At 34.3% G+C, this 12,490-nt stretch overlaps 2 protein-coding genes across 4 annotated transcripts; one reads left to right on the top strand and one right to left on the bottom strand.

Annotated features, from left to right (window-relative positions):
* Positions 1–1,297: 1,297 nt before the first annotated feature.
* LOC133295954 (protein SRG1-like) lies at positions 1,298–3,503 on the top strand. Its single transcript, XM_061494892.1, has 4 exons — positions 1,298–1,534; positions 1,818–2,065; positions 2,716–3,043; positions 3,226–3,503. Exons 1-4 carry the CDS (start codon positions 1,298–1,300, stop codon positions 3,472–3,474), a joined length of 1,062 nt encoding a protein of 353 aa, XP_061350876.1. The 3' UTR covers positions 3,475–3,503.
* A 2,360-nt stretch (positions 3,504–5,863) lies between these two features.
* On the bottom strand, positions 5,864–10,032 carry LOC133295931 (arogenate dehydrogenase 1, chloroplastic). 3 transcript variants are annotated; one of them, XM_061494865.1, is made up of 2 exons: positions 8,917–10,032; positions 5,864–5,972 (listed from the first exon to the last, which is right to left on the bottom strand). In XM_061494865.1, exons 1-2 carry the CDS (start codon positions 10,005–10,007, stop codon positions 5,960–5,962), a joined length of 1,104 nt encoding a protein of 367 aa, XP_061350849.1. In that variant the 5' UTR covers positions 10,008–10,032; the 3' UTR covers positions 5,864–5,959. The 3 variants fall into 3 exon arrangements, with proteins under 3 accessions (XP_061350849.1, XP_061350848.1, XP_061350847.1); XM_061494864.1 differs by lacking the exon at positions 5,864–5,972 and adding an exon at positions 6,085–7,165 and having other exon boundaries at positions 8,899–10,032; XM_061494863.1 differs by lacking the exon at positions 5,864–5,972 and adding an exon at positions 6,085–7,165.
* Between the last annotated feature and the right edge of the window lie 2,458 nt (positions 10,033–12,490).

The following is a 12,490-nucleotide window of genomic DNA, read 5'->3' as shown; positions in this document are numbered from 1 at the left end:
TATACATGATATTTGGATAAAAAATTTGTCAAATAATAGCACTTTAATCACTGTTCCATTGTTCTCCAACTAATAACCGGATCAAAATTGAGCCAACCAAGATTTATATGAAGTAAATAAATTTAGATAATACGCATAATTAAGCCTTAGAATTTCTTAATAATTAAAGTAAATTAAAATATGTCTGAGATATGATATTATTACTACCAATTAGTGTTGTTGTAAATATCACTACCAACTTATTTCACCGCTTGATCAATTATGTTGATCCGGGAGTTATATTTATTTCTATCTTTGTATGACTATGATTTCTTATAGTTAATGTGAAAGCATTAAATATCACATTAAATATGAAAAATCATAATCATACAAATGTAAAAATAAATATAAAATATTATATATAGGAAAAAAAATTAAAAATTAAATCAGAACCGTTGGATCAATATAATTGATCTAATAGTAAAATAAATTAATAATAATATTGATAATAACATTAATTAATAATAATAAAATCTTATCTCAATATGTTTTACGTAAAGTATTAATTTAAGTTAAAGGAAAGAGTACGAAAGTGTAATTATTTTATGGAGGACCTACTTTACGTGTCCCACGAGATAGAATTTATTTATTTTGAGCTGTGATTCTCATCACTGAGTCAAAATCAAAAGAATAATAAATAAATAAATATAGAAAGAGACAGAGAAAGTTCTGTTTTTCATGTACTAAAGATGAAAAAGGTCATCTCAGTGCACCTTGTTATCTTTTTCTAAAAACAATAATAATAATTATTATTATTATTTTATGAATGATATATAAATTTATAGGATAATAATTTTCTCATGCAATAGGAGATAAGTATTATCTCTTACAGACTTATTTATGTAAGTAGAGTTCACTTTAAGGGGAGAGAGAAAAAATAAAGTGAAACCTATCTTGAATTTATGTGTAAAAGATAAATTCTATATTATGTAACATAACAATAATAAATATTAAATTTGTAATCAGATAGGGCCCTTGGATTAAACAAATCAACAATTCATTTTTTATTGTACTTATTAAATGTATACCTATCAACGAGTATCAATTTTTTGGTAAAAAGAATAGGGGCAGATTATATTTACAAATTTTTTTTGTTTACAAACTATACTACATTAATCACACAGTATACGAGCGGTCCTACATTAATGTAATTGCAAAAAAAGTTTGTAAAGGCATTCTGTACCAAAAGAATATTGAAAACTATTTTATATAAAGGAACGTGATCCTCTTTTTCATTAGCAATTCACAACAGAAAAACATGGCCAACAATATGCTAATTTCAGAGGAGAAATCACTCTCCAAGAGCATCCAAGAAATGTCCATGAATGGTGATGTACCACCGCCACAATATGTAGTTGAAGGAACTAGCTTTGGATCTAAAGACTCTTCCTCTACACTGATTCAAATACCAATCATTGATCTAATAAGTCTCCTCTCATCAGAAGGTGAACTAGAGAAGCTAAGATCTGCTCTAAGTTCAGCTGGATGCTTCCAGGTTCGGATTTATTAACACTTAAAAAAGAACTTCATTAGTGTATAGCTTCTGTTTGCTTGAAAGAACTTGTTTATGTAGATAATTCTAATCTTTGACATGCTGCTACTGATTCTTAATTATGTAATAAGCATGTCCAGAATCTGATAAGTAGTAGTTTAGAAGGTGACATGACTAAGTAAGCCATTGAATATTGATGATAGTGATACTAATTATTAATGCTTTCTTCCTCCTTGATTTTAAAAACCTTACTGAATGAATATATTTGACATACTCTTACCAACAGGCAATTGGTCATGGAATGTCACGTTCATATCTTGACAAAATACGTGAAGTTGCAAAACAATTTTTTGCACTTCCAGAAGAGGAAAAACAGAAATATGCCCGAGCTGTTAATGAACCTGAAGGGTATGGGAATGACAGAATAGTTTCAGAGAAGCAGGTCCTTGACTGGTCCTATCGCCTAAGTCTTCGAGTTTTTCCAAGTGTAAAGCGAAGGCTTTCTCTTTGGCCCAAAAATCCAAGTGATTTTAGGTACTACCCTTTTCTCATGGTGAATTTAAATGTTTATTAATTCTTTGGCACCAGTTCCCTTGCACCCTTCACCGTCGACGAACAAAGAAGAGAAACATTGGACAAGCTCTTTTGTTAGCATAATCATCTTTTCCAAATTTTGAAATCATTGCAACATGATACTTTTGACAATAAGTCTGTGTAAAAAACTAATTCAACTCAAAAGCTTAAGCTGGTAAGTAAGATTACATTAATAGTTTTTTTATATATCTCTAACACGTTCTTTCACACGAGAGTCCAATGACTTAGGGCTTGAAGTGTAGACAAATGTACAGGTCCACCTACTTGTGTTAAAGAATTAATTCAACCCAAAAGTTTAAGCCGGTGGATGAGGCTACATTAATAGTCTTTTATATATCTCTAAGAGTCTGCAATCGAATTTCCAGTTCATAAGTTGCATGAGAAATGAATCCGCATATGCCTATGATGTCATGTATCTCAGTCAGTCCTTGCATGTCCTAAAATAAACTAGTTAGTATTGTTGTGCTAAACTTATCCATTAGTATGAAGATTTCTTGAGGGTATCCTTCTACAATTAACAGAAATTTTTTTTATAACGTACTAATTAATATAAAGCAATTATTGAGCTTAATTTTCTAAATATTATGCAGTGAGACACTAGAGGAGTTTTCTACAAAAGTTAAATCAATGATGGATTTTCTGTTGAGAAGCATGGCAAGGTCACTGAATTTGGAAGAGGGTAGCTTCTTGGACCAGTTTGGGAAACAACCATTAATGCTAGCAAGGTTCAACTTCTATCCACGTTGTTCTAGACCTGATTCGGTTCTTGGAGTCAAACCTCATACAGATAGATCAGGAATCACAGTTCTATTGCAAGACACAGAAGTGGAAGGTCTTCAAATTCTGATAGATGACAGATGGGTCAATGTCCCCACAATACCTGATGCTTTTGTCGTCAATCTTGGCGATCAAATGCAGGTAAACAAGGCTCTATATCTCAAGAAATGAGTTAACCTGTTGAAATTTAATCCTTGATAAAAAAAATCTCAATTTTCTATATACTTTCTTGTTGACGCATATAGGTATGTCATTAACTAGATTTTGGGGTGGAATTGGTGTGGAGTTTGGAGAATGCTTCATGTAGTTGGTTATTATTGCAGATCATGAGTAATGGAATATTCAAGAGTCCAATGCACAGGGTTGTGACAAACACAGAAAAGCTGAGGATGTCTATAGCTATGTTTAATGAGCCAGATCCAGAGAACGAAATTGGACCTGTGGAAGACCTAATAGATGAGACACGGCCAAGGTTTTACAGAAACATTAAAAATTATGGTGATATCAACTACAGATGCTATCAAGAGGGAAAAATAGCACTTGAGACAGTCAAATTTGCAGATAAATTCTAATCAGAAGTGAAACTATTTCATATTTGAATTCCCAATGGAATAAAGATCTTCAATAGCTTGCTTTGGTTATTAATTCAAGTATTGGAAAGATAAATATGTACTTTATGAATTCCCATGACTGATCATATATTTCAATTGCTAGTAAAATGGTATATAACCTGGCTTGCAAGTTACTCTACTCAATTAGTTAAATTCGATTTAGATAGGGATTCACATGCTCAGTACCCTCATACATGTCAAAGATCACAAGATGGACACATATTCAATTTGGAATCTTACACAAAAAGAAATCCAAAATCAATATCTAATTCAAGCCTTCAGCAGTTAGATCTGAAATTCTTCTTATCCTCTAATAAACAGCTAGATCAAAACCTTACCAATCAGCTCAACGAGGACATCTTCCTGTATAAAATAAGCTACCATGTGTTGTCCATTTGCCCTAGCTGACAGTGACACCCCACATTGACCCGCTTTTTATGCAATCTTAAAAGAGTTCAAACTAAATGTATTTAAACCAGCTCCCTTCAACGACTTGAATTTCACCATTTTTTTCTTCTAGAAAAAATAAAATAAAATTATAAAGGCAATGGCAGGTTGATCACAACATTCACACCACAATATATAACAGTCTCTGGACAGGCATTAGCAATAAACTGTATTCGTCAAGGTTATGAAAAAAGTCACAAAGATGCTAAGAATTACTTTTCGCAAAAGTATCTGGAATCAAATTAACACTGATGTAAGGCAACCTTACTAGTGATGATTAGCTTGAAATAGAAAACTAATGCAACTGAACTTTGTTGTAAAATCACCTAGCTACCTCATTGTAAAATCAAGGTTATGAAATTTGTTTTTCAAATCACCAAACTTATCAAATGGATTAGTTTCTTCCAGGATACAAACTAAAAACAAGAAAACGATTACTTCGCCTTGAAAAAAAAAAGAAGGTATAGAAACCTTCAAAATTATCAAAAGAAAACCTGATGACAGTATATTTTGGAAATTCTATGTCAGAATATACTTTATTCCAGCTTCATTAACTGGTAGGTATCAAATATCGAAGAATAGAACTTTTCCAATGAATTGCTCACATATCTAAACATAAGACCGACTTGAAAACCTGATTTTCTTTCATCCTTAAATATCATAAAGCAGGGGTATTTCTTAAATAAAATCATTCGAATACATATCCAACCAATTGTACGAAGCATAAGATATATCGATTTATATGTGAATTTGATTTTGATCTGCTATCAATATAATGAGTTTTGAACCATATAGTACCACTTATTTAAAACAATTACTAACAGTTTTATTGCAGGTGATAAATCTTAAATGCTACAATAATGAGCCACTTCCTTGCTTCCAGAGTGTAAATTGTTTCACAAAATTAGTGGTTAGTGGATCAAATTTAATCTCTTAAAATATTATGTGAAAATAACAACTTCTCATGCACAAAGGTTACTAAATTTTGAGGTTTATTTTATAGGGGTCTAAAACAGCTTACTGCACATCCCATCTGTCAAAGTCAAACATAAACAATGAAAACAGTTACCCTTCCCTCTTCCAGACATGAAGAAACTGGGTTATCTGAAACAAAGAAACTAGCTATTACCCATGCAGCTTCTGTCAGATTTAGGTTCAGCTCCTCACTACATAGCGTATAGATGGAACAATTAGATTGTCCATTGGGTCAAAATTGAAAATAATGTCAAAACTAAATGGTCTGTACAACTTCAAAAAAAACCTTTAAGAACTGAAGATCATGTAAACCACAAAATCGCCTAATCCCTCGCAAGAATTTTTCATACATAACTAAACTTAATAGATGGCCAAATGGCTGTCAGGGATCATCATTATGCATTAGTACAACATCTACAAAGTAATGCTGAGCAGTCACGAAGTAGCTTTGGGTTTTTCCAAGGCATTATAGAGGTTTACCATGGTTCAGGTGGCTGCAAGTCTGCAACTGCAAGCTTTAAATTTGATGCATAAATATGTTTAAGGATCCGTCGCTTCTCATGCGACTGCTGATGAGAAAAGTTGCAGCAAATTTTTAACACTAGGATACACGTGCGGATCCTAGGATACACGTGCGGATTCTATCAAACAAAAAAAAACCAGGATTCGGACGCGTATCCTGTGTTGCTGCAAGTTTTCCCTTCTGCAGTGACATAAGAAGTACTTTCCCCAAGCACCATAAATTTGATGCATAAATATGTTTTTCCTATGTCTCCTGCTTGAATTTTCTAAGGTTTTTTTGCACCAAGGCATTCAGTATCGGCATTGAGCATGATCCCACAAGTTTAAAAAAACTTCAACGAAGTGAATTTCATTTTTAAATCATTCCTAGAGATATCAAACTTTCATCTGAAGATTCTAAATATTTGCAAGTTGCAACACTGTAGCACTCCATGAATGCCATAAATAACAGAGGGACATATAAAATATGAACACGCGAACTCCAAGTCTACTCCGGCAAGTGTCAATCCAGCAAGCTAGAAATAGAAAGAAAGCAAAAAAATATTGAAGAGTTAAAATATCTGAGAATTAAAGGTGCATATCTAAAATTTCAAAATCATTTGTCTTCATTTCAATCAAGCAGATCAGAACAGCTTTTAGAAAGATTGGATATGAAATTTTCGAAATTACAAACTCATTTAAACCTACTGTAGAAATAGCAGGGCCTGCAATAATTACAAATGAGATGGAATTCTTGGAAATCAATTTTCATTTAGTGTCCACAGTTTTTGACAAAGATGATACCACATTACTATCTTCACATATCTCAGGCAACATAGACCTGTCTGGCAAATCATGGACCTTTTCTTCATGTTTAAATATTTGCTTTCGGTAGACAACATGCAAACGGTCAAAAAGCTGCTTCTTCAATGACTCAAAAGCCAGATCTAATCTTTCTAGTTGCTCCATGGCATTTATATTATACAAGAACAAACCATAGTACAGATCAAAACTATCTCCAGCAGTATTCTCCACCAAACTCAACAAAGTCTCATACCCCTTTGTGTCGATTGGTGTTGCCTCCAACTTCAATTTTTCTAAAAATCTTCCTGTAGTATGTGTGATAAACTGTGATCCAGCTGCATGCCAATCGTGTTCAGCACATGACATTTCAACCATTCGGCATCCTTCACTAGAAAAAATGTCAAGAAACCGATCACACCGTGATGTTCTTGGTTCATCTCTTCCTACTCTGACTTTATCAAAAACAAAAGGAAGACCCTTCCACCCATTCTTTCCACTCTCTGGCCCAAACATAGGATGGGTGCAGAGAACATCAAAATAAGGTGGCAAGTACTGAAGAAACAAGTTTCTAGGAAATTCTTTGACAGAAAGTACATCAACAAACAAAGTACTTCTCTTCAATCTCTGCACAGGCAATGACTTAAGAACTTTCTCAGTGGAAAGGATGGAAGTGCAAAGTAAAATTACATCTGGATGTTGTTCACAAAGATCATCTGCGTCATTGAAATAAGAAATCCCCAATTCCTCAGCCACACGAGAGTAGTCTGATCTAGAGTATGCTAACACTTCATGACCATGACGTACAATAGTTTTTGCAAGGAACTGACCGAAGTTGCCAAAACCAATGATTGCAATCTTGAGTTTTGAGTTGTCAACAGATTGGATGGAACCGTTTGACTTGTATAGTTTAGCAACATCATGGGGTCTGAAGATTAGCATAAAATGCAATTATAAGTTAGACCTGGATGGAAAGACCAACCCCAAAGAAAACAAAAACAAAGAGTAGTGGTTTTAATGCTAGCTGCGTATGGTCATTACTCATGACTCATTGCATTGAAATAACAGTCTTCAGCCTTGTTCCATCACATGAAGATTAAGCCAATTCAAATAATAAAACAGCAGAAAGCATACCAACCAAGTTAAATTGCTATCAACATATTTTCTCACCTAACACATCAACATCAACATCAACAACACCTTTATCCCAAATTAATTGGGGTCGGTGGTAGATGAACCCACATGAAAGATACAAAACGGTTGAAAAAAAGTAAAAAAAAATAAAAAATAAAAAATAAATAAATAAATAAATAAATAAAAATACACAAATAAAATAATAAAATAAAATAAAATGAAATAAAAATATATGTATATATAAATAAATAAAAGTAAAAAAGAAAGGGACAAGAAGAAGTGGGGGAAATGAAGGGGAAAAGGACTAAAAAAGGACCATCTGGAACTTAGGAATAACAGCGAGTCTAACCCTCCACCATACTTATAGCTTTTCTCCATTCCTTTCTAAGACATACTGTCCGCCAATCTATATCCCACTCCATTAAATCTTGTTTTACTACTTTCCCCCAAGTAAGCTCCGGCCTACCTCTGCCTCTTTTTGTGTTTAGCTCTTGGTAACAAACTTCTGTTCTTACAGGAGCATCCATGGGTCTTCTCATCACGTGCCCAAACCACCTCAATCTATGTTCTCTCATCTTCTCGGCTACCAGTACTACTCCGACCTTTCGTCGAATATCTTCATTTCTTATCTTATCCATCCTTGTGTACCCACACATCCACCTTAACATCCTCATCTCTGCTACTCCCATCTTATGCTCATGTTGCCTATGTGCTGGCCAGCATTCCGCTCCATATAGCATTGCCGGTCGTACTGCCGTTTTATAGAATTTTCCTTTTAACTTCAGGGGAATTTTGCGGTCACACAAAAATGCAGATGCACTACGCCATTTCATCCACCCTGCTCTGATTCTGTGATTTCAATCCTCATCAATCTCTCCACCATTTTGTAAAACGGAGCCCAAGTATTTAAAAGCATTTTTTTTGGGTACCTCTTGACCATTTAGATGCACAGGTTCTTGGTCCTCATCTTGTACCAGAGGAAACTCACACTTCAGATACTCAGTCTTGCTTCGACTTAATGTGAATCCTCTGGATTCCAATGTGCATACCCACACATAATAAAATAAAATAAAATAAAAACAGAATTCATATATTACTGGGAGAGAAGGGCTACAAAATTGGCATGTCATGGCATCCCTAGCCATTTCAAACGCGGATGCATATATAGTTTTCTGGTTCTCTCTCCAACTCCAGTACCACACTTAAATTACTGGAGTTGTTATTTCCAAACCTGCCTGATTCACATAAGTTGGACGCTTTTACTAACAAATTCTGCATCCTACTCATCAAAAGCCTTTTCATTGGTAGAAGAAGCACCGCTAAGCTAAATATGCCTCGGGAAACGTCTCCTTGTTCATTAGTTTAAGACTTAGGACTCAAGCCACAACTCCTCATTCAACCAATAAAAAATCAAAGTGAGAAAAAAAAAATACCAACCTAACATATTATCCCCCATAACATACCCAGACAAAAATAATCAAACATAATTCATATAATGTACTAAAGAACATTGAGATTATAGTAAACTTAATAATAAATAAATACCTCTTATCTTCGGAGGATAGTACCATTGGAGATCCATTTTGAGCATGCTTGAGCACTGCGTAGTTATCTTGTAAAGTTTTCACCTTTACAGCATTCTCAAACAACTGTTTCCTCACAACATCATGCAAACGCCCAATGAGCTGTTTCCTCAAGTCCCCAAAAGCCAAATCCAACCTCTCCAACATCTCCAATGAATTACTATTAAACATAAACAACCCATAGTACAAATCAAAGCTATCCCCAGCAGTGTTATCAACCAATCTCAACAAACTCTCATACCCCTTTGTGTTAATAGGTGTTGATTCCAACATCAACATCTTCAGAACCCTCCCAAGTGTGTGCGTTATGAACTGCGACCCTGCTGCAAACCTATCATGGTCAGCACAACACATCTCCACCATTCTACACCCTTCTCTCGCAAACACATTAAGAAGCTTCTCGCACCTCGAAATTCTTTGTTCCTCGTTCCCAATTCGAACCTTCTCGAACATAAAAGGAAGACCACTCCAACCATGGCTAGCACTCTCGGGTCCAAACATTGGGTGCGAGCAAATAATGTCGAAATCGCTCGGCAACACTTCGAGCAAGAGGCTCTTAGGGAACTCCTTGACGGAGAGAACGTCGACGAACAATGTGCTACGCTTCAATCGCTGAAGCGGCAAGGAAAGGAGCACTTTTTGGGTGGAGATAATGGAGGAACAGAGCAAGATCACTTCGGGGTGTTCCTCGCAGAGATCGTCAGTGTTGAGGAAGAACGTGACGCCGAGGTTCCGAGCGGCGGCGGAATGATCGGAGCGGGAGTGGGCCAAGACGGTGTGGCCCTGACGCACGAGGGTCCTCGCCAGAAACTGGCCGAAGTTTCCGAAGCCAACGATTGCGATCTTCAGCTTCTGGGAGTTGTGGAACTCGAGGGCCACCTTGGATTCGTAGTCGAAGAATTGGGCTGCGTCGATGGCGCGAACGCGGAGGGTTCTTCTGCGGGAGAAAGCGTTCTTCGAGGGGGTGACGTTGACTGAGAAGGAAACAGAGGGTTTAAGACGCCGAGGACTGAAATGCAATGGCGGTGGCTGAAAAATTGAAACACAGACCATGGTGGCGGTTGCGGTGGCTGTGCAACTTAGAAAGTTTGAAAGGGACACAAAACAAAGAAGGAAAGTGTTATTTACAAATCTAAATTTTATATGAGTTGTAAGTTTTCGACGAGGGAAGAGTCTTTGTCATTTTAAATGACACAAAGTTACGTTATCTCAAGAGAGAGATATATATAGAAAAAAAATTTATTTAAATTTTAAAATTAAAAATAAATCATTCATTTTCTGTCTTCCATGATTTCCACTTTTCTGTGTCTATCTCTCTCCTAAAATGTCATAACTTATGTCATTTAAAATGACAAACACTAAACCCTTTCAATAATTGTATTAAACGTTTGGTGTTTGTCATTTTAAATGACATAAGTTATGTCATTTTAGGAGAGAGATAGACATAGAAAATGAAAATCATGAGAGAGGAAAAGTGGGTGGTTTTTTTAATTTAAAATTAAAATAGAAAAAATTATTCTGTGTCTATCTCTTTCTTAAAATGACATAACTTTATGTCATTTAGAATGACAAACACCAAACCCTTTCAATAATTGTATTAAGGGTTTGGTGTTTGTCATTTTAAATGACATAAGTTATGTCATTTTAGGAGAGAGATAGACACAGAAAATGAAAAACATAGGAGAGGAAAAGTGTGTGATTTTTTTTAATTCAAAATTTAAAATTTAAATAAAAAAATTATTCTGTGTCTATCTCTTTCTTAAAGTGGGTGGTTTTTCCTTGTATTAATCATTCAATCAAAGGGAGTTTTTAGTTACCACTAGGGTTAGCCTAGTGGTGTGGGGTGTGTGTGTTAGGATTGTGTGTAGTGTAAGGTGTTGAGTTCAATTCCTTGTAACCTCCAAAAAAAAGGGAGTTTTTAGTTAGTATTTTTTTTTCTTATTATCACTCAAATTTTAATTGTGAACTTCTGTCAATTTAACCGTGTAATTTATTGGTCATATTTATTAATTAATTATTAATTTTTAATAAATTATAACTATTAGATTGACAAAAATCAACGGTTAAGATTTGATAGTAAAAGATAATAAAAAAATAATAAATATGGAATAAATTATTTTACCTATCATTTTTCTGCCTACCTTTGTCTATCACTCTCCAACATCATTGGATTAGAATCTCGATAGAAGAGAGAAATAATAAATGTAGTTGATATTCTAATTCAATGATGTTGGAGAGTAGTAGGTAAAAATAAACCGAAAAAAATGGTAAGTAAAATAATCTATTCCAACAAATATAACCTCTCACAATCATTTAATAAAATAATATTTCTTAAAATTTAAAATTTTTTAAATTTTATAATGCACGTTTATTTTATTTTATTTTTTTGTAATAGGGAGGGGATCAGGGGTTGAACCCCAAACAAAAACAAAATTACATTAGTCTATTCAACGCATCCTTGGATAGCAGTTCCATAAGACGTGGTGGAGGATTGACTATGATCAGATGCAAACACCTTTTTTTTTTTTTTTGAGTTACCCAATCCTAATTATTTCTTTGAGACGAGTTGGCTCCCTCCGGTATTCCCACGAGCTTCGACTCTTTGAGCTGGTTATGGGACTAATCCGGAGTGCGGGGAAACAGATGCAAACACCTCTTTAATGTGAATTTCTATATTAATTTGAAATAACATTGAGAAAAATCAATTAAACGATTTAATACTGAAATCTAAGTTTACAGGTTTCGCAAAGGTCAGATCTAAATCCAATGAGTTTTCATTTAAAAGATGCAAGGATATTTTATCTTTTTTTTTTTTTTTTTTTTTTTTTGCATATTTTATCTAATCATTTTTAATACCATTGTATCATAATTTCATTCTTTCTCTTTTTTCTTGAGATTTTGATCCAATAATATTAAAAATAAATAAGTAAAGTAAGAAAAAAAAAATAACTTATCCCATAAATATACGTGTTTAATTTCAACTCTTTAAAGTATTAAAATTAAAAATTTATCAAGCATTATATCACAAGTTTTATACCATCCAGTTTTATCTTATTATGCATTTTTTGAAATGTCAATGGGTTCAACCTCGTCGACCAATTTGACAAAATACGTGAGCTAAACCAGCAAAATAATATCCAATTCATCGTGAGCTAATCTACAATAAGTTGCAAGTGCAGAGTTATTATGATTATTAAAATTTTCTTCTCAAGTTTGCTTAAATGTTCATTTAAAATTCAAATAAAATAAAATTAAGCAATAATTAATTTTAAATATTTTAATAGAAATTTTTTTAAACATTCAAATACCAGGGTTTTAGTTCAAATTTGTTTGTTCACGTGAGAACTTCATTCGTGGTGGGATATGTAATCCATCATTGAGGGTGTTCTGGATAGCCCACTCACATGGGCCCAACCGTTAGGCCCAGCCTAAGGAGCCCTCTTCTAGAAGGCATCATAGGATGCCCCCTCTTCCCCATGCATACCAGTTGTCCCTGCACAAAGGCAGGGGTTCAGCATGCCTAGCCTGAAAAGGCT

Source organism: Gastrolobium bilobum, unplaced genomic scaffold (assembly GCF_033153095.1).
Source record: "Gastrolobium bilobum isolate Gb01-03AN ecotype WA unplaced genomic scaffold, APGP_CSIRO_Gbil_v1 utg2195, whole genome shotgun sequence".
NCBI lineage: Eukaryota > Viridiplantae > Streptophyta > Magnoliopsida > Fabales > Fabaceae > Gastrolobium > Gastrolobium bilobum.
Note: the sequence above shows the minus strand (reverse complement) of the source record. Positions and strands in the feature narration are given on the sequence as shown.

Bases quoted from the DNA above. Each gene is read 5' to 3' on its own strand.
- LOC133295954 (XM_061494892.1), top strand. From the start codon at position 1,298: ATGGCCAACAATATGCTAATTTCAGAGGAGAAATCACTCTCCAAGAGC. The intron at 2,066-2,715 runs GTACTACCCTTT...AATATTATGCAG, and splicing joins AAAAATCCAAGTGATTTTAG to TGAGACACTAGAGGAGTTTT. The intron at 3,044-3,225 runs GTAAACAAGGCT...TTATTATTGCAG, and splicing joins ATCTTGGCGATCAAATGCAG to ATCATGAGTAATGGAATATT.
- LOC133295931 (XM_061494864.1), bottom strand. From the start codon at position 10,007: ATGGTCTGTGTTTCAATTTTTCAGCCACCGCCATTGCATTTCAGTCCT. The intron at 7,166-8,898 runs GTTTACTATAAT...GCTAATCTTCAG, and splicing joins AGGTATTTATTTATTATTAA to ACCCCATGATGTTGCTAAAC.